Below are 20,558 nucleotides of genomic sequence, written 5' to 3'. Positions count from 1 at the left end.
ACGAGAGGGGAAAACACAAAAACCTCATAGTAGGGGCGCCGCGGGGGGTTGAGAGAAGAATCCACAGCTATGTAATACAAAAGTGGTCGCTTCCAGCAGCCAAAACAAAACTATAAATGGTAACAAAACAGCAACTAAACGTTGAACTCGTTCATGATGTACATAGAAACCATCATGTTCAACAAAAAAACAGAACAAAAAGAGATCCTCACAAGTACATGGATAATATTTAGGGTTCATCTTACATAAAACCACGATGGCTACTTGTTTATTCCAGGCGAAAGAAACTCTCTAGGACGAAGCTGCAAAGATTGCTGTACCATTACCTGGTCCCCCAGCTATTTAGTTCTTCTTCACGGTGGCAGACTTGATGATGTCAATGAATTCAGGCTGGTTGGCATTGAAGGGGGGGTTCATAAAAGACAATAGTCAGCAACAAAATTCACATGCAAAGAACTCATCAATGTCACAAAACATAAAGGTAAAAAGAAAAATGACGAACCCACCTTTAGGGACGCCCCGCCAACCAAAAATCCATCCACATCTGGTTGTCCCGCCAGTTCCTTGCAGTTTGCTCCGTTCACAGAACCTGTAATTATTAATGCTTGTCAAAAAGAGGATACCATTTTCTTTCAATTCCTCTTAACAACTTGGGCGTGTACGAACCTAGTCCTGGACAGACAATGGAACTAGTTGGCCTTCTCTTTCACTACATGTACGGTGCCCTGTATCCTTTTCCTTCAATTTTTGTTTCCCACGAGGTAAGTGCTATTAATAATAACACCAATGGATGGAGACCTCTAATTCATCCTTCTTTACATTGGTTTGGTTTTTCTTAGGAGTTCTTATTCATCCATGATAAGTAAAAGGACATATAATAACATGGAGTTGCAACAGCCAACAGCTAGTTTTTTGCCTTGCAAACCAAGAGAAGAAGAAAACCAAACATAAGCAACCATCACTGTTTTGACTATGAAGGTGGTAAGTAGCTTATCAATCCCAACTCACAGGGCAGCAAAGATAACTACCAATCATGAATGTACCAACAATGCAACATGTTCTATGATGGATGGAGTTCTTGGGCTGTCTTATTTCCTAATAAACCTTTGTTGCTTAAAGATGGAAACAAAGAGAAAGAGTACCTCCATAGATAATACGGGTTGATGCAGCAACTTCAGCGCTAACCTTGTCATGGAGCCATTTTCTCAATCCAGCGTGCACCTGAAACAAATACATGGCATCTGCTATAAAAAGATTATATCAAAGAAATACCTCATGCATCAAAATACCAACAAAAAATAAGTTAAAAAATGACAACGGAGCAGTATGAGAAAGCATTCCATGTGGATACAATAAGATTGGATTGCATGGCAACAAATACATAGGTGTGCTAAGCACATTCTGAATGGGATCATCAACTTTTTATGAAGTATATAAAAAGTCTATAACTAAGATATTAATTGGTCACAAGGATGGATGCCTCAGTATATTGCCAAACTGTCCAGAGGAAGCCTCCTAGACTAAAGGATTTCTTTTGACTAGTAACGAAGTAGGAGCCTGACAAACTGCAATGTGCTGAACAAATCATCTAGTTGCACAAAAAGCCAGGCCGTAGCCTTGCCAGCCAGAGTGAAAATCAAGTAGGAGCATAACAAGTTGCAATGTGTTACACAACAGAACTCAGGAGGTTTATGTTATGAATTATCACATCTGCCGCTTATTCTAGCAACTATGCGTGAAAAAAGGAAATAATGAATACATTTCATAACAAGATGCCAAGTATGGAAATCACAGCATTATAATCTAGTGCATAAAGGAGTTTTAGACCAACCCCGCCCCCCCAAACCCCCACCCAGCCAGAAGGCACACTAGATTAATATACACAGAAGCCACACCAGATTCGAGATCTATTTCTCATTTCTAACTGTTTAAGAGAAAGGATTTCTTTTGCCATAAAGCTCACTCACATTGCCATAAAGGATTTCATAACAAAAGCTAATCTAGAACACGCTTGAGGATCCTCATTGAAATAGGGTCAAACTCAACCACCAGGATGAGGCAACTTACTTCCTGAGCCTGAGCAGGGGTAGCAACCTTTCCGGTACCAATAGCCCAAACTGGTTCATAAGCTATAACAACATTAGACCAGTCCGATATTCGCTCTGCAATAAAATGATTGAAAATTATTTGATACCAGTATAGCAAGAACGTGAAACTACAAAAACCTGCAACTGACAGTTAAAACTTTTGAAAAGCTACATTGAACAAGGATACTGAACCAAAAGAACAAAATAAACTTGTATTGATAGATGGCTAATGGCAGAAACTAGAGAATGATATTTAACAAGAAAGAAGGATGCCATTCAGAAAATTTCTAGAATCATGCTACTAAAGCAAAGTACTAACTAAAATATAATTCCACAATATGCTATCTGGACAACAGAGAACCACAAACCAGCAATAGCTTTTGTTTGCACAGCAACCACTTCCATTGTGCACCCTGATTCTCGCTCCTCAAGGGTCTCCCCAACACAGGCAATCACTTTCAAGCCTAGAGAAAGTGCATATGTAACTTTTTCTCCAACAAACTGCACCGTAAAAAAAAGGGAACAGATCGTAAGGGCCAAGATGATAGATCGCTCAATGAAACAACAATCCAAGTGAAAATCACCAATCTGTGACAAAGCATTTGCAAATATAACGTACAAAATTACCTCACTTGATTCACTTAATAATTGTCTTCTCTCAGAGTGACCAAGAATAACCCAAGGAACACCCAAATTGACAAGCATTTCAGCACTGTTCAACCAACAGAAAGCCTCTTTAAAACAGAATAATCTAAAACTACATATTGAATCGATTCAGTTGTCTGTCCATAATAATCAGGATCCAACATAATTAATCGAAGCAAATAGCAGAAGAGAACAAACTTTATCAAAAATTACATTAAACTCGACCCCCAAAAATTTGGTGGTATCATATCACAGATTCAAGCGTGTCAAGTTATTCATTGTCAAATCAATTTTTTTTTGGGGGGGGGGGCTAATCATTGTCAAATTAGTTTTTACTTTCTTTTAACAGGGTTTTCAATGGATAAGGAGGGTAAAATCAGAAGGAAAGAGAATTATAATTTAGAATAATTAGCATGCATGCAGAACCTCGACCACAATAGGACATTACATGACAATCAGTAAATCTGGACCCAATAAGTAATGCATGCAACATCATAGGAATTTGAAATTTGTTTATGAATACAAGAAATAAATCGTGCAAAGATGAAACAACTGTCTCAGCCTCAGCATCAAAGATGTAATTAATGAAGATAAGACACTTAATATCTTACTTTAAACTCCCAAGGAAAGAACTAAATCAAACTTCAACTAGTAATGATGACAACAACAATATGCAGAATGCAAATAAATGGAATGGTTCCATCTAGCTGACTTGAATTCAAAGAATGTTAACTGCTTTTCATAAAGAATATCAATCTAACATTTGGCAAAGTAATGAATCCAATTAAGTGGAGAATAGGATCAGACCATCACATACCTAATCTCACCAGTAAAAGCCCCCCCCTTTCGAAACCAACAGTTCTGTGCAGCAATTTGGAAATCAGGGCGCAATAAGCTTTTTACCACAGGAATAAACACAAATGGAGGGCTCACAACAACCTCTGCAAGAGAAACATGCATAAATTTGGAGATTATAGATACACCTGCACACCTTAAGGGGAGGAAAGGCAAGAATGCATGTGTTTATGTAATTTAGAGAAACTTTTATACTTTGAAGAAATTCAAGTGTACATTTCTATGAGGGAATGTCTGTTTTAAATCTATTACTATAGTTAAGGCATGAGATAACTGTAAAAGAAGAGATAACTTGCAATAGGGGAAGGATATCAATCCCAATCTGTTCAATTCAATTGATAAAGCTATAGCATTTCATGTAGAATTACAAAATATATGATCAGAGTATAACTTTTCATAAAACACTTCAGACGATGTAACATAATTCTGCAAGTATCATAAGTCCCGTTAAAGTCGGCCTGTCAGTGACTTGACAAAAGTCCAAACCAACTGCTAGCATATTTTATACCAAATGCAATCATACCCATGATAACGACACCCAAGCTACTTCTGATCAAGATACCAACACAAACTACAATAAGTAGCACCAAAACTTGCCACCATATAAAGATTTGATTTCAAGAATTTAAAAATATTTAATTCATGTTAGAACTTTTCAGATTATAATTTTTAAGAATATTTTAAGCCCATAAAGTTCTTGATAAGATGCATGCATTCACAATTCAAAATTGGAGTTTTTATAATAATAATAATAATAATAATAACAACAGATATCACAAATGTCAGGGTAAAGATATTTCTCCTACTTGTTGCATCTGCATACAGAAGCGTGCGTTATAAAAACAACAATTTTTTTCCATCTTGAAAGTACAACAGACTTGCAAGTTAAGTGGAACACTCCATGAAGCTACAAGAAGGCAGATCAATGCTAACACCATCAGTAACATACAGCCTCAAAAAAAAAAAAAAAAAAAAAAAATCTACTTCAAACTCTAAATAACTTGGGAATACACATCTAACCTCCCGAAATCAGAGAATTTCCACATGATTTCATATATAACATTCAATCAAAAAATTCTTTTTGGGAGGGGAGAGCAGGGTAGAGGGGGGTTTGATATATACCAACTAGTTGGATTAATATGAAACATGTGATACTTTAATAAGCAATATTACAATCAAACTGAATTTTCATTTTAAGGCTAAATTAAAGAAATGGCAACACCATGAAATATAGTTAAAAATGTAGCCAATTACTTAAATAAAACAATAGGAAAACAAATTCAATTGAAACTCACGAAAACTTACCAACAACATCTTCAGAAGGTACTTCAGCTTCATTCAGAGTGGTAACAATCTTTTTCACCTCCTCGGTTGTTCCATTCTGCAAGTAAATCAATTGTAAATCTTAGTGAAATTTGAAATCTCATTACCAACAATTCGCTTGTCTAATGAATGATGTATGAATTTCTGAGAAGAAATTATCATAAAAGCCCCGCCACCCGGTATCAAGTAACTTCTTAAGTGGTGCATCATTCAACACTTATCCAAACCTGTTTCTGAGTGCCCGTGCTATCTGGTGACCTTCAAATTTAGCATTGCGTTCATAATCTAGGTGAAATCAAGATTACACGGGCATAAAGGAATCCGAACATCAAAATTGTTTCTCAAGGTGCGACCCACAAGCTTTTCTAGCCACTGTCCTACATATTGAACAGGCCAAAGGCACTTGGGGGAATAAATACAACACTCGTGTAAGGGTGTTCAGATTCGAGAATCACATCATCGTTAAACAAACAAAATCAAAGTTTCAGTATTACATTGGTAATGATTAGTCCAGAAGAATTACAGATCAGCGGTCAAATCCCCAAAACTTATCGTACAAATGTGCTGATGCGCAAACTTAATAAGAAACCAAATCCAAAGATCACAATCGCAGGATCCAGTAAACGGATCGAAATAAAAACAATTGGATCAAAGGAGAAAACAGAAAAAAAAAAAAAAAAATGGAGATCGTAGATTAATTTCAGATACAGATCTGGAGATAAAGGAGCGAGCAATTAGGATGAGATCGGAAACATACGCATTTCCAGTTGCCACCGACGAAGAACTTTCTGCCCATTTTGGGATTGAATTAGGAACACGATAAAGATCGCCGAAAAACCACAACCTGTGCTGGACGGATAGAGAGATGATGGCTCTCGATTAGTTCCGTATGATTTTTATAGGCGAAGTCTATGGGCGACGAGGAAACAGGGAGCTCGTGTCTTTTGCCTAGGAAATGTCGATCTTACCCCCACTCTCTTCCCATAATATCCTTAAAGCCGGCCATCCCCCCTGCCCTTTCGTTACATATTTTATCTAATTTTTCCTTATTTCCCTTTTTATTCTAATTTTTATTCTATTTTATACCTTTTTATTCTATTGTTGTTGTTGTTGTTTTATGTATCAACTCAAAATGTGAGGGAAAATATATATATATTTTAAAATATTAATCCAAGTATTTGTATTTCTAATTGAAATAGTTCGAACAAAATAAATTTATTCTAATTTGGCATGTGGACCATAGTTCTAAATTTTAATAACCAAAAAAAAAAAAAAAAAAGTCAATACGGGTTCTTATTTTGTCAAAAATATAGGTATGAACTGATATATAAGGCACGGACCTAAAAAAAATAAAAAGAAGCAAAGGATAATTTAACGGAAAGAAGGCCGAGTGTGGTTAGGCCTTCACGAGATCTTTTAATTTTTATAGTGGGCCTTGAGAAAATGAAATTAGGCCCAATCTCATCTCAAGCCAACCAGTCCTGACATACATTCTCTCTTTTTCTTTCTTTTTATATATATATATATATATATATTGTAATATTATAATAATAAATTAAAATAAAGAATAATCTCAATTTAATTGGATTGTCACCAACAGGCACTGGGCAGTTTGTATACTCTTTGCAAACAAGAGAGGATCTCATGGTGACAATAGTTTTTCACTCTCTTAAATTCATATTAATTTAGAAGGCAAGGTGTGGTGAGAGTTTAGGTGTCAGATATGCGGGGCCAATTTCTCGTGGGACCTTGCAATCTTTGGAGTTTTTTAAATTTGGTAACATTAATTGTAGAGATGGAAGAGAAAAGAAACAGAAAGGAATTCACCTATTCCTCTCATCAAGTAATATTTATTAAAATAAATATGATAAGTTTATATTAAAATAAATTTAAAATATTTTTCAGAATAAAATATAGAATGATTAAGACTGTTTGTTAAATTCTTTATATGTTATTTTCTAAAATGCATTAGGGGTATATAAGTTATTTTTTTTATCTGTAAAATTAAAGATAAATTTATCTAAAGAGAAGAGTGACAAATTTATCTAAATAATTTGAAATAAAAAGTCACATAATTTTTTTCAATGGGTTACTAAATAAATTTAATAAATATAATAAAAAATATTTTTATTTGATTTAAAATATTTTTCATATACTACTTTTTGTAGTCTATATATTAATTAACAAACACCAACTTAGTTGATAAAGAATGGACAGTTCATTAAATTTATAAAAAAAAAAAAACCTAATAAAATATAAAAAAAATCTTAAAATATTTCCCATCTTTATTTTGATAATTCCATAAAATATGAATAAAATGGTAATTTTCTTAATTTTTTTTTAATGACAGTTAAAGTTATTACTATGTTCAAAAGAGAGAAAATAATGTGACCAATATAACAATCACCTTTAAGCGTAAAATTTTAATATTATTTTGATAACACAAAATATAAGATTTTTACTTGTTTAATATAATAGATAGATAGATAGATAGATACGTGAAGTGGTCGGTCAGGCTGTCTAACCAAATTATTTGTTTTTGCAATAATATTATATATGTGTAAGTATTGTCATTTATCACAACTAATTAATTAAGGTGGATGTTAAGATACTTAAAATATGTTAGTTTGAAAGTGTCTTAATACCACTGTCCTTGAATTTTACTAATTTAATTAATAATGTATTGAAATTTAAGTACTAATGCTTTCAGAGTGGTTACTAGTAGTGCATAATTCTGTACATATATAATCATAATAGTAATAAAAAAAAAAACATATTTTGGAGTTACAAACTCCACAAGTAACAGCGGTCAACGGACGTACTTGCCCAGTTCCAGTTGCCCTCGTGTACAGGGCAGAAGCGTCATTTCAGCACATTCAAACTTTGGAAAATTCTATTGACAGCCATAGTTTTGGAAAATGCTAGTGGTACACTTTTATGTATATCTTAAACTATATAAAGATATATCAATGATAAAAAAGTTCCTCATGAGACGCTTAGAGGCGCATGTGAGACGAAGGATATTTTGGTCATAATACACCCTTATGTAAGCCAAGATATACAAAAATGATGTACATCTAACATGATTTCATAATTTTTGCTCTTTGTAGTCACACTTAATTAAAACTCTACATTTGCTATTCATGTCACCTTTATTACTCTTTATAATTATTTATATTTCAAAATTATCCTCGCACACACACCTATTTCGCACAATCATAGCCACTTTTGAAATCAAACCCTATTCTTCACACCAACTTCCATCATTTGTCACCCACCCTCTTTCACTCACTTTCTTGTCATTTGTCACTCTTTTGACCGTCTTTTGTAATAAATGATTGAATAATATCAAATGATTGATCAAGTACAAAAGTGATTTCATTCTCACAATTATCATGATATAAAAAGAAAAACAAACCAATCAAACATAAATTATAAAAAAAATTTGGTGGGGTTCAAAAAAATCTAATATTCGAGCAGAGTTGGGAAAATTTAGGGTTTCGAACTCCAAGATTTGGGGAACCCTAAGTTTCCCAAACTCCACATTAAGGTTCTTGGAGTTTGGAACTACAAGTTTCACACCCACATTTTAATTATATGTACATATATATATATATATATATATAGCGTTCATGACATTCAATGTTCAAGCTATATATATATATATATCACACCAATTGCAGACAAGCTCAATAGTAATATTCAATCTTCAATCTTCAAAACCACAACCAAACACGCAATATGTATATGCGTGTATCTTTTTCGACAATCTTCTTCGATCAGAAAAGATGATTTGAATGTTTTCTCTGACAAGAACTTGAACCTAAGAGTTCAGGGGGCCATGAAGAGCGATCGCTACAAATTAGTATGGTCGGCGTGAATGACCGACCTATTTCTCTAACTACTTCCTCGACGATCTCCAATTCTCCAATTATGTGTGTGTCTATGTATATATGTGTGCGCATTTGGATGTATCACCATTGTTCTTTTATTTCACAATTGTATTTTTATTTATTTTTTGTTTTTGCCACATTATCTTTGACGTGAATGAACAATCGCGAATAGTGGCTCGCTAATTTATTGAAAGAGAAAGTGGTTAAAATAATAAAAGAGAAGATTGTTATAACGATAAGGGTAAAAATAAATTTATAAATAAGAATATTTTAAGTATATTAAAAAGTAATTGTGGAGTAGAAAATGACTGGAAATAGAATTTCCATCAAACTTTCCAGGCTTGTTTTGCCGGTCTCCCCCCTGCCCCCTGGGTCTCTCGGGGCCTCTCCTTTATCAACGTGGAACTTCCCAGAAAGCTCACATCAAAAGCAGAACGCGGCATTTTCTTGAACCTCCGCCCTTTGGACTTCTTTATATTTCAAATTAACTACTGGAACCTTAAGCTTGATTCTCCAAAAGCTACATCTTCGCGGTCTCCCATCGATTGAGAGATTAACCTTTGCGAGGCGGGGATGGAGCTGCCGCGTCGAGTTCCGGTAGCCGTGCACGGTGGCGGAAAAGACCTCGCAACGAGCAGTTGGCTGCCTGGAATTGGCGGCACCGGCGGAGGAGGGTGCCGGGTCGGTGGTTATAGTCAAGAGACTGAGCGTGATCTGGCCAGTATGGTTAGGGATTTCTTGGAGTGCGGTAGTAGTGGAAATGAGTCGTGGTACAGCAGCGACAGCGATTCTGGTCCCTCCGATCTCGCTTCTATTGCCGATGAGATTTTGGTGAGTCTCTCTCTCTCTCTCGTATAAACTCTCCCGTTTTTGTCATCTCTTTATTTTGTAGTATTGCACCATTTTTGGAACCTTAAGAAATTAACTGGGTCATTGCTGCTGTTTCTTTTATATATTCTCGACTGTTACCTTAATCCGGCAACTTCAGCGCGTGATGGTTATTCCTAAATGTTAACTTAAACTTCGATTTAGCTTATAAACAAACGAGGAAATTGAATTATTCTAATTATATGCTTAATTCAGATCAGAACACGACTAAAAGTTCTATTTCTATTGAGAATTAAATGGTATAAGTGATCAGAACATATATGACAATCTTGAATTTACGTGTATGCCTCGAACAACCCCAATTTATAAATTCTACTTTGCATGAATTGAGATGTCATCTTCCCGTTAATGCTATAATATAATAATTGAGAGTTGCAAAAGTTGAATTAGGCCTTTTCTATGGATTGTACGCCTGGAAAGGTTTTTGAACTCAAGGAAATCCAGAATTGTTCCAATTTCCCCCACTTATTGATTTCTCTCTCACACACGTGACTCATTGTGGACATGGAAGTCTGGGCAAACCCACACGAAGCGATCTATTTAAGTTGGAGCTGGGAATCTCCCAAAGCATTGACATTCGTCTAAAACTATTTAAGTTGGAGATTTTCATGAGATCAGGAAGAAGGATACTAATTGGGATGGGGCGGTGAACTGGACCAACTATGCTAAGCGAGTCCATTCATGCACAAGCTGAGTGGTTGCTAATAATTTTTCTTGTATGGTAATGCCTCGCACAGTGCCAAGCAATAAAAAATAAAAATAAAAATAATTGCCAGTATTATTGAGTCTCCCTAGGTTCACTGTGCCTCAAAATTTTATAATATTTGTCTTAAAAGTTCGAGAATGGATCGATCAGCGGTCTCGCAACTCCAATTTGCTGGGTTTCAATGTCTCTCTCTGTTCTCATTCGTAAAATACACCTGCCCCGCACCATGCTAGGCACAAGAATGACTATTGGTAATTATTCTTAATTGGTAGCTTTTTATTACAATTTAATTAATGTTTTAGTCTCATTGTAAATTGTGTCGCCATCCTTGACTGATTCCCTGATATTTCAACAGTTGCATAAACAGTCAGTCGATCAGTACGAGAGGGATCTTATATCAGTGGTTCATTCCTTAATTCTCTCCATTGACGAGACCGACCATCAGTTCAATTCATCTTACTCGTGTAATGCTAGCTACATCAGGTTCCTCCTTGTAATGCTCTTGCAGTCTTTGGGTTATGATGCAGCCATATGCACGACCAAGTGGCAGGGAGTCGGCAAAATTCCTGGAGGTAGGTTTTCTTACTCTCTGCCTCCACCATTGCAGCTTCCCGGATTTTGAGCTTGAAGAGCCTCTGTCAATGCTTGCTGGATTATTGAGTACTTTTTCAATTGAACCAAACAGCATGGATCTTTAATCTCTCTGTCACCAGTTGCTGACATTTTTATTTCTTACAATAAAGGTGAACACGAGTTCATTGACGTGATCAACCACAATGATGATGGCTGTTCTGAACGATACATCGTCGATATTGACTTCCGAAGCCACTTTGAAATAGCTAGAGCTGTTCGATCCTACGATGTGGTTTTGGGAGCTCTTCCTACTGTCTACGCTGGTTCCATGTCCAAACTCAGATTTTTCCTACAAGCAATGGTGGGAGCTGCAAGATGTTCCCTCAAGCAGAATTCAATGCCTCTCCCTCCATGGCGGTCGCTTGCATATCTGCAAGCCAAATGGGAGTCTACCTGTCAGAGGGTAATCGGTCCATATAATAAGCAAAGCACCGAGGAGATGAGCTCTTGTCCCCATCAGCAGTGTAGCGGGCTATTAAGGAGGCTGAAATCTTGTATTGAATCTGAAATCAGAGCAGGGATGAAAAACGAAGGAAAGGAGAGACTTCAGCCTGAGAGGTGGAGGAATTTCTCATCCAGAGCATGGTAAAAGGGATGGAGGTTTCGCTGGATAACAGCAGGTCATCTTGCCCGGCAGGTATTGCAGTTTTGAAGATAGACGACTATGTTCCTTCTGACTTGTAAAAAATGCTTGCTGTAGCTGAAGGCAGTAAAAGTTGCCGAGATCTTTTTTAGAGTCTTTAGACTGATGGAATAAAACATAGTAGCCATGAGTAGTAGGTGGTTTCTATGGAAAAATTTTGATCATCTCACTCGCCCAAGAACCCAATCTTTGTATCGTATTTCTAGCTAGCGCTGTTGTTTTGTTTTTGATTTTCTTATTCTCCGTGCCAAGTAATTACTGATGTTCGTTTCATAGGCTATCGCGTAAAAACCTAACCAATGTGTAGATAGAAGAGTTTGCTCCTCTCACTCCCTCTCTCAACAAAATAAAATAGAGTAATAATATTCATTTTCAATTTACAATTAGGGATGACAATTGCAATAGAAATAGTGGGGAATTGAATCGGTGAACGCGGTTAAATTTCGTTCGATTGGTTAATAATTTGGTTTGGAAAAAAATTAAACACTATTTCAATAAATATGATTTAGTTATGATTTTCATTAAATTCAAATCAAAATTTGAACTGAATATATGGGTAACCGAATCAAACCGAATTGAATATACATATATATAATATATATTTATTTATTTAATATATTATATATACACATAATATATATATTGACTAATATATTTTTTTATAAGTATTTTAACTAATGCATTACAAATATATAAAATATTTAATATTTATAAAGTAATTAACAAATAAAAATAAAATATAATCTTAAATTATTTTATTTTTATCAATCAAATAATTATTAATAAAAATAACTAATTAAATATTTAAAAAAAATAAAACTTGGAGGGAGATTATGGATTAAACTAAAAAAATCATAGTTAAAATCAAAACCGAACTGAAATTGAATAGTTTGGTTATGGTTTTTAATTTTTAAAACTAATGAGTAATGGTTTGATTTTAGTTTTAATAGTTTAAGTTTGATTTAGTTATAATTTTGACAAAAATTGAAATCAAACTAAATTATTACCAACTCTACTGGAAATCCATATGGAGAGAAATATATGGAGTAATGTTATTCAAATTTTGGTTAGATAGATTGTCACATCTTTTCCAAGCAAATATTTTTCTTCACATAGGCTGTTACATCTTTTTCAAATAAATATTTTTCTCCACATAGATTGTTATATTATTGTTGTTCATCTTTAGTGAAAATAAATAGCATTACTCAATAAAATAAGATAAAGAAGTAGAAGAAGAAAATCCCTTCCAAATGTTGGCTTCGATCATTGAAACATTTGGGCTTCTTCGGTCAACAGTTTCGAAAACATTTTTTTTTGTAGAGCACGACAGGCTATTAATCAAAAAACAAAAAAAAAAAGGATAAAAAGCCCAACAGACTTGCAAGTTAAGTGGAATACTCCGTTATGAAGCCTTGATTAAAAGCTGGGGAGATCAATGCTACTGCCATCGATAACTTAACGACCATTTGTGCCATGGCCTTATAATACTTCTGTTTGACTTCAGATTGATCGAGCTACTGTGTCACAACACTAAGTTAAAATGTTTATTGGAAATGACAAGTTTTATTTGGGATATAACTGTCTTCAGAAAAAAAAAAAAAAAAAATTATAACTGGAGATATGAAAAAACACTAAAGATTTTATTTTGAATAGGCTCTTAGTTTATTAGAAAATTAAACTCTCTATAACACAATACAATGTGATGAATAAAACTAAAAATAATTACTCTTGTTTATAGACTAAAATGATATAAAGTCAAGTTTAATTAGGATTCTACAACTAATTATGATTTCTTGATAAATTTAACACTCCTCACTTATTTGATTTTTCAAATATTAGATTGTGTTGGGATATCTTTTCATACCAGGCTCTTGAAACTCGTTCTTGTCTAATGAATTTTTTTTTTTTCAGTTTGCAATTATAAACAAGATGTTTATCTAAAATACATGCAAGTGGTTGGTCCATATAAATACCCTTGCCAAGTTTCCTTACTCAAAAGACATCTCATATGATCGATTTTCATAGTTTTCTATCTTAAGAGCTGTCATGGTATGTACCATACCAATGTTGAACTTGTCCACCATTCTATATTCCTTTTCACTTTCATGAGACTAGTAGTCTATTCTTGGGTTTTAGAGTATGATTTCAAAATTCATTTTTTATGAGAGCATTTGTCTTCCTATCCATAGTAACATACGTTTTTTTCATGTATTTTGTTTCATCAAAGTAAATAGGTTCTTATCTATCAAGTGGATTAAGAAAATAGCATTTATAATACTTACAAAGTTCTCATCCTTATACCACACATGTTGGGTTTTTTTGGGTGTTGATTTTTTGACATATCTGGTATGTTTTATTATTATTTTTTTTTATCAATTTTGTGGTTACTAGTAATCCCCCTTTTATATTACTTCTCTACTAATGAAGTTGTACCTGAAATTCATGGTATACCCAACAAATATGTATTTCTATGTCTTTGTATCTAATTTTATTATCAATGAGTAGAGTATGTGGACATACTAAATAAATCTAAAGATTTTAAGAAGTTGCATGGTTGGTTTCTCTCAAAACATATTCTCATATGGAGATTTCATATTTGTTGGATTGGGTGGCACCTTGTCAATCATATACATAACAAAAGACAAACCTTTTGCCTAAAGTGCCTTCGAAAGATTATTTGCATGCAACCAACTTTTACATATCTCAATCAATTATCAATTTTTCTTTCAATTACACCATTCTACAAGGATGTATTAGCAAAAGAAAATTCCTTCTTGGTGCTGACAAAATGATGTGAGCTCATTGCAAGTATATCCTCCTCCATTATCTATTTGCAACTACTTGATTTTCTTTCCAAGTAAACCTTTTACAATTTCTTTGAATTTCAAAAATCTATTAAACACCTAAAAGACTTTTTCTTACAAAGTAGACCCAAGTGAACCTTGTAAAAACATGCACAAAGTTAATCGTGTAACAAAAATATAAACGAGTTTTGGGTGGTCCCATAACATCACTAATAATCACTTCTAGAGGATACCTACACATTGAGAGTAACTTGTGAAACAAGTGTCGATGTGCATTTTCATATTGATAGCCTTTGGATATTTATCTAGTGCATTTACATTTTAATGGCCTTCGCATACTACTTGTCTAGTACAAAAATTGGTTATACTTGACTACATTCTAACCAAATTTTTGGTGTACCATCACATTTAATTTTATCAAATTAAGGTATATAATCCTCACATGTCACATGAGTGTATTATCATAATTATTCATCTTGTTAATGTAAGACTAATAAGAATCAGATAATACATTAATGTCATTGACTCTTCTATTGTTGAGAACAATATTAGTCTGAATATTCTTGATATTATGAAGAAACTTGATATTTCATGGATCAAACAATACATACATAATTACCATATATATATCATCAACTGCAATAAATATTGAGAAAAAGTTTTTTCATACCTGAAACATGGAACATGCTCTGAAGTTTGATAGAATTGCTCTTATTTTCATCAAATACCATTTTCCTCTGCTTTACAACCAAAGCATCCATCAAATGTTATATATATGGATAGAATTGTATCAAAGTTTGATAGAATTGTACGTATATATGGATCAAACAATATATACGTACAATCATTAACAAAATTTTGTTAATGATTGGGGTAGATGTTGCATCCATCAAATTTTATTCTCTCATGAATGCAACATCTACCCCAATCATCTTCATTCTTTCTAGTTCTCAACTCCAGCCATATTGTTCTATTGGACCTTAACTCGACAATTCTTCTTAATGTGACCAAGCTTTTCACGGTGATTGTAGTTGAAGGACATCTTCTATTTGGAGGAGTTGTTGTCATTGTTCCCAAATATTGAATCATGCATCTTTTTCTTTTTTTCCCTTTCCCTTAGAAATTCTTTTTGTGCTAGCTTTTTCATCTTTCATGGAGATACCAACCATCTACTTGGTTAGGGATTCTTGTGAAGACGAGAGATTCTCAAATACCTCCAAGTATGGTTGTTGTGGACACCCTTAAACTAATGTGACAAAGAAATGTACTCCTTCTTTTAACTCCTTGAATAATTTGATGCTTCATTCATGCTTTAGAGATCTCCTTTAGATTAAACAAGGAATTTTTTTAATTTAATTCTTCATCTTCAAAAAATATTGACAAACTTTATCTTTTTTTGGAACAATATTGTTGTCACCATCTATAATATCCCACAAATTCTTGTCAAGAAGATATGATTCCGTGCAGCTCTTTCAAATTTGAGAATTTGATGATTGAGCCAATAATTCCATACTTAATCCAAATGTGTGTGCACCCGAATTCATTAAAAAATTTCTGTAAAAGTATTTTAAAAAAATTAATCGATAATTAATCTTGTCAGAAAGTTTATTGTCGGTGATAATTAAAATTTTGATACGCTGTTCAACTAAGTCTTTGAAGAAAAATAAGTAGATATAAGTCAAATCAACTAACCTCAGCACATATCAATAATGATCTAAACCACCAGGGAGGGAACCAATAGAGCTTTAGATTAGAGTTGACTTCGATAGCATGTTGAGAAAAAAAAAAGATCTTGCTCTCAATACTTTCTTGTATTAATCAAAAAATTAAACTCTTTATAATACAATACAATATAATGCAATGAATAACACTGAAAACAACTGCTCTTGTTTATATATAGACTAAAATAAAATAAACTAAGTTTAAAAGAATTTCACAATTATTTACAATTATATATGAACAAATTCTAATTTGAAATTATTTTTGCATAACGAATAGTTGTTATTTTATCTACAGTTACCAAAAGAATGGAGCAAGAAATCAAAAAAAAAAGAAGTGAAAAATGTTCGTAGCAGTGAGTCTAAGTTGCCTTTCCTAAATGAAGCAACAACTAGCTAGGATGGCCTAATTCTCCTTTTGGAAGGGGTTAATAAAAGTGGAGTGGAAGAAATTATGAGACAATCCTTATCATAATCCTCTGATATCTAAGCCATCAAACAAACAAACAAACTTATAATTGTTTAATCCAACGGCTCCCCAAAGTTAAAAAACAGTACTTGGCGTGGGCATAAAGGCCTTTCTTAGGATCATATATGGGAGGATAAAATGGCAAAAATAATCAACTCCAATATCAAAAAGGCATAAAGATTCCTCAAGGAAAATAATCAAATAAATTAAAAAAAACATAAAAATGCCCAATAAATAGTAAATGAGGTTTACTAAAATCAATTAATCAACAATATGATATTCATATATATGGTTCACTACAGGAAAAAGAGGTATTGGCGGCAAAGTTTTTCCGACAGTTTTAATAAGCGTCGGGAAAACACCACAATTACCGGCGATTTTTAAAACCGTCGGTGATGGGTCAAAATGACCGGCAGTTTCAAAATCGCCGATAATGGGTTACACATCTCTTGCAATTTTTAAAAATCGTCGGTGATTTTTGAAGTATAACCAATGGTTTAAAAAAACCGCCGGTTGTGTTTAACCATCTTCGGCGGTTTTAAAACCGCCGGGGATAGGACTATATAAGACCCAGCCCAATTCTCTCCCGCGCGCACCCGGCCGCATTGTTCTTCCCCTCACCCCCTTCGATCTCTTCCAAAATCCCCCCCTGCAAACCCTAACATTATCTAGCTCCGCCTCGCTGCCTCCCTCGATCGCCCTCGCTGCCTTCCTTGATCACGCTCGCTAGCTCGCCTCGCCCTCCCTCGCTCACTCTCAGTCGTTCTCGCCCTCGACCTCGCCTGCTCGCTCTCCTCGCCTCGCCCTCCCTCACTCACTCTCAGTCGCTCTCGCCCTCGACCTCGCCCTCCCTCGCTCACTCGCCTCGCCTCGCCCTCCCTCGTTCACTCTCAGTCGCTCTCGCCATCGGCCTCGCCCTCCCTCGCTCACTGATCAGTCGCACATGCAACCAGAGAAGTGTTGATTGGAATTGGGGTAAATTACAGTTCGATTGCTCCGCGATAGTTGTTCTTCCTTGATCAGGTTTGTCTCCAGCTTGTGTATAATGTATCTCTATCGTTTATTTATCTGTCTATACATATGAATCTTGCGTGTTATCCCAGATCCTCTGTTTATCGGTTGAGATTTAGATGATAATTCATTCTATTAGATCATAATTACTGATCAACATTGTTGTTTTTAGAGTTAGTGTTGATTGGAGTAAAATTGATTTGATCATTTCAATGATTTTTAATTTTAACAATAAAGTATTATTTTCTAATTATAAACATTTATTGACTTTTATAGTCTTAACATTTTAAATTTAACAATACAATGAATAAGAAATAAATTACACCATAATTAATAAAGTAAAATATTTATGTGATTATGGTTCCCTTGTCAAGATTCCAGAGTTTACCTATACTGCTGACCATCTACAGATGATGCTCAAATAATGTTACTCTGCATTGCTTTTGAATTTCTTAATGTGAGTTGTCTCCTTTAAGCTAAGTGGTTTTCTCATTCCAATGTGAATTTCCTGTGCAGATATGTCCTCTACTGCTTTTATTGAGCCACTGCCTGTCATCGATTTTGTGGCTCAGCTTCTGAATAGGGAAGTTTCTCTTAGACCATTGTCTGATGCTGATCGTGTGAAGGTGAGTACGACATTCTTCAGGTTGTTTTCTTATCAACTTTTTTCCTCTACCATGACACAGGTAGAGAAAAGAATTGTTTGCCTCAAGTTGGTCAATGGAACATGATGAATAAGGTTAGCATTCTTAAAATTTGATTGGATAACCTTGCATTTATTTTCTGGAAATTTAATGTGTAGGGATTTCTTAATTGTCTTGATTGTGCGACAAGTTTTATTTCTTCCCACATTAGTGATGTAATATGTTAAGGAGAAAATTGTCATGTTTGTCATTCATTTTTTATCATAATGCGCAATGTTGCTGTAAGTAAATATGTTGGATATTTGATTGATGCTTGTAGCTTATCTGTTTGGCTCATTTTATTGATTACCAGTGCTAGCGAAGACACTATGCATGCATAATTTATCTTATTTCTTTTAACGAGGGTGGCAATTCATTTTTTATTTGAAAAAAGAAAAAGAAAGAGAGTTATGGTAATGGTGGAACAGTGAACAGTTGGATCTGCATAAACTTTTCAAGGAATGTGCAAGACAGTGTGGCTCGTAGTTTTTGTTCTGAGCTTGCACAAATGTGTGTAATTTCAGGAATGGTATGGGCCTTTTCATGTATCTTAATTTACTTAAATCATTTCTTGTAACTGTTCCGTTTTTTGGAGAACAAATTCAAAATTTGACAAGGTGAAGCAACTCTTTTTTTTTTATCATTGTGATGACATTGAGTTGTTTCATCTGAGCCTTGGGGTGGTCTGAATAGGTATTTCATCGCGAACCTGTGCTTCCACCAATCAGTGCCCGCCCTGATCAGGTAGAAAGGGTCTTGAAAGCTCGGTTCCATGATGCTATGACCAAACTGCATCCTCAGGGCAAGGAGCTGGACCTGCTTATTGTCATTTTGCCTGATAATAATGGTACTCTATATGGTATGGAATTCACATTGGTTCAAAGAATGCTTCATATTCATTTCTATTTTGGGTTCAACATGTTGCATTTCTTCTGTTGAACTATATTATGTCTTCAGGTGACGTGAAGCGGATTTGTGAGACAGATCTTGGCATTGTTTCCCAGTGCTGTTTAACAAAGCATGTATTTAGGATGAATAAACAATATCTTGCAAATGTGGCCTTGAAGATTAACGTGAAAGTTGGGGGAAGGAATACAGTACTTGTTGATGCACTCTCAAGGCGCATACCTCTAGTTAGTGATGTACCATCATTTTTGGGGCTGATGTTACCCATCATTTCAATGAAGCTAGTTGTGGTTGCATTATGGTCATGATTTGCAACATAGTTGCAGGTCAGAATAAAGTTGATGAAGATTGAAATTTGCTGGTGTTGTTTTGTGATGCTTTCTGGAGTAGGACTTATGCAAAATTTGATTTTTCCTCATCTCCTACTGCTATCTTTTAAAAAGAAAAAACATTTTGTTGCTGATTCTGGATTATCTGTGCCTATCTGATACTAAGATTTCTTATTTTTCAGGGGAGAAGGGAATCAGTCCTAGAGCTGGAAAAGCTCTACACTACAAAGGATCCTTTTTCCATCGCGTTGTCAAAGGATCGGTGGCTCAGGTATGTCCCTAGTCCTTACTGTGCTTGGGAATTATTCTGTGGATTGCGATTAATTACGTGTGCTTAGCTTTCTGTTTAAGCATGACTTAGAGTGGTCTTTGTCTTTTTAGTTAGCTATCCTTGTTTATGCTGTAGGACACAGGGCTGACGGTCACGACTGCTTTTCTTGTGATGTAGTTTTAAGGTTGTACTTACTGAGTTGTCTACTTAAAAATACTAAAGTTTGCAGTACCTAACCATATTTTATATAAAGGACGCCTCTTAATTATCATTTCTTTAATTTTTCTTACTTATGCTGCAGGGTGGTGATCTTCTTAAACGAGATGGTATGTATTCCTTGGGCAGTCTTTTTTTATTATTTCTATCTATTTACTAGTCTTGGGCAGTCTTTTATTTTTTTATTTCTATCTATTTACTAGTCCATTATTAAATGAATTTTACTGCATAAAATTTGTATAACTGGTATAAATGCCAAGATAACCGGTCCATGATGTTGAATAGCTAGCTTTTGTTTAATTTGGATGAAAGCATATGTTGGACAAATTATTTTAGACAATTCTTTGAATTATGCCACTTCATTATGTTTGAACACACTTTTAGTTTTCTGCATTTTAGTTTTTGCGGCGATTCACCTTTGCCGGCGGTTTAAAACCGCCGGTAATAATATCATTACCGGCGGTTTAAAAACCGCCGG

The 20,558-nt window shown here is 34.5% G+C and overlaps 3 protein-coding genes across 3 annotated transcripts; 2 read left to right on the top strand and 1 right to left on the bottom strand.

Moving 5' to 3' along the window:
- Positions 1 to 72: 72 nt before the first annotated feature.
- LOC127796699 (triosephosphate isomerase, cytosolic) lies at positions 73 to 5,835 on the bottom strand. Its single transcript, XM_052328999.1, has 9 exons — positions 5,668 to 5,835; positions 4,893 to 4,968; positions 3,550 to 3,673; positions 2,715 to 2,799; positions 2,456 to 2,588; positions 2,068 to 2,162; positions 1,143 to 1,221; positions 507 to 589; positions 73 to 390 (listed from the first exon to the last, which is right to left on the bottom strand). Exons 1-9 carry the CDS (start codon positions 5,704 to 5,706, stop codon positions 343 to 345), a joined length of 762 nt encoding a protein of 253 aa, XP_052184959.1. The 5' UTR covers positions 5,707 to 5,835; the 3' UTR covers positions 73 to 342.
- A 3,372-nt stretch (positions 5,836 to 9,207) lies between these two features.
- LOC127796615 (uncharacterized) lies at positions 9,208 to 11,911 on the top strand. The gene is made up of 3 exons (XM_052328851.1): positions 9,208 to 9,634; positions 10,753 to 10,969; positions 11,141 to 11,911. The coding sequence occupies exons 1-3, from the start codon at positions 9,377 to 9,379 to the stop codon at positions 11,617 to 11,619; spliced, it is 954 nt and encodes a 317-aa protein (XP_052184811.1). The 5' UTR covers positions 9,208 to 9,376; the 3' UTR covers positions 11,620 to 11,911.
- LOC127796923 (protein argonaute 1B-like) lies at positions 11,625 to 20,012 on the top strand. Its single transcript, XM_052329325.1, has 7 exons — positions 11,625 to 11,667; positions 18,192 to 18,301; positions 18,753 to 18,887; positions 19,052 to 19,217; positions 19,316 to 19,554; positions 19,776 to 19,864; positions 20,000 to 20,012. The coding sequence occupies exons 1-7, from the start codon at positions 11,625 to 11,627 to the stop codon at positions 20,010 to 20,012; spliced, it is 795 nt and encodes a 264-aa protein (XP_052185285.1).
- The last annotated feature ends 546 nt before the right edge of the window (positions 20,013 to 20,558 follow it).

The sequence above is a fragment of the Diospyros lotus genome, chromosome 3 (assembly GCF_014633365.1).
Source record: "Diospyros lotus cultivar Yz01 chromosome 3, ASM1463336v1, whole genome shotgun sequence".
Lineage (NCBI taxonomy): Eukaryota > Viridiplantae > Streptophyta > Magnoliopsida > Ericales > Ebenaceae > Diospyros > Diospyros lotus.
This window is presented reverse-complemented; position numbering and strand designations above follow the sequence as displayed.

Bases quoted from the DNA above. Each gene is read 5' to 3' on its own strand.
- LOC127796699 (XM_052328999.1), bottom strand. From the start codon at position 5,706: ATGGGCAGAAAGTTCTTCGTCGGTGGCAACTGGAAATGC. The intron at 3,674-4,892 runs GTAAGTTTTCGT...TTTCTCTTGCAG, and splicing joins ACCTTCTGAAGATGTTGTTG to AGGTTGTTGTGAGCCCTCCA. The intron at 2,589-2,714 runs GTAATTTTGTAC...TTTACGGTGCAG, and splicing joins TATTAAGTGAATCAAGTGAG to TTTGTTGGAGAAAAAGTTAC.
- LOC127796615 (XM_052328851.1), top strand. From the start codon at position 9,377: ATGGAGCTGCCGCGTCGAGTTCCGGTAGCCGTGCACGGTGGCGGAAAA. The intron at 9,635-10,752 runs GTGAGTCTCTCT...ATATTTCAACAG, and splicing joins CTATTGCCGATGAGATTTTG to TTGCATAAACAGTCAGTCGA. The intron at 10,970-11,140 runs GTAGGTTTTCTT...CTTACAATAAAG, and splicing joins AGTCGGCAAAATTCCTGGAG to GTGAACACGAGTTCATTGAC.
- LOC127796923 (XM_052329325.1), top strand. From the start codon at position 11,625: ATGGAGGTTTCGCTGGATAACAGCAGGTCATCTTGCCCGGCAG. The intron at 18,302-18,752 runs GTGAGTACGACA...ATTTGAAAAAAG, and splicing joins CTGATGCTGATCGTGTGAAG to AAAAAGAAAGAGAGTTATGG. The intron at 18,888-19,051 runs GTATGGGCCTTT...TGGTCTGAATAG, and splicing joins TGTGTGTAATTTCAGGAATG to GTATTTCATCGCGAACCTGT.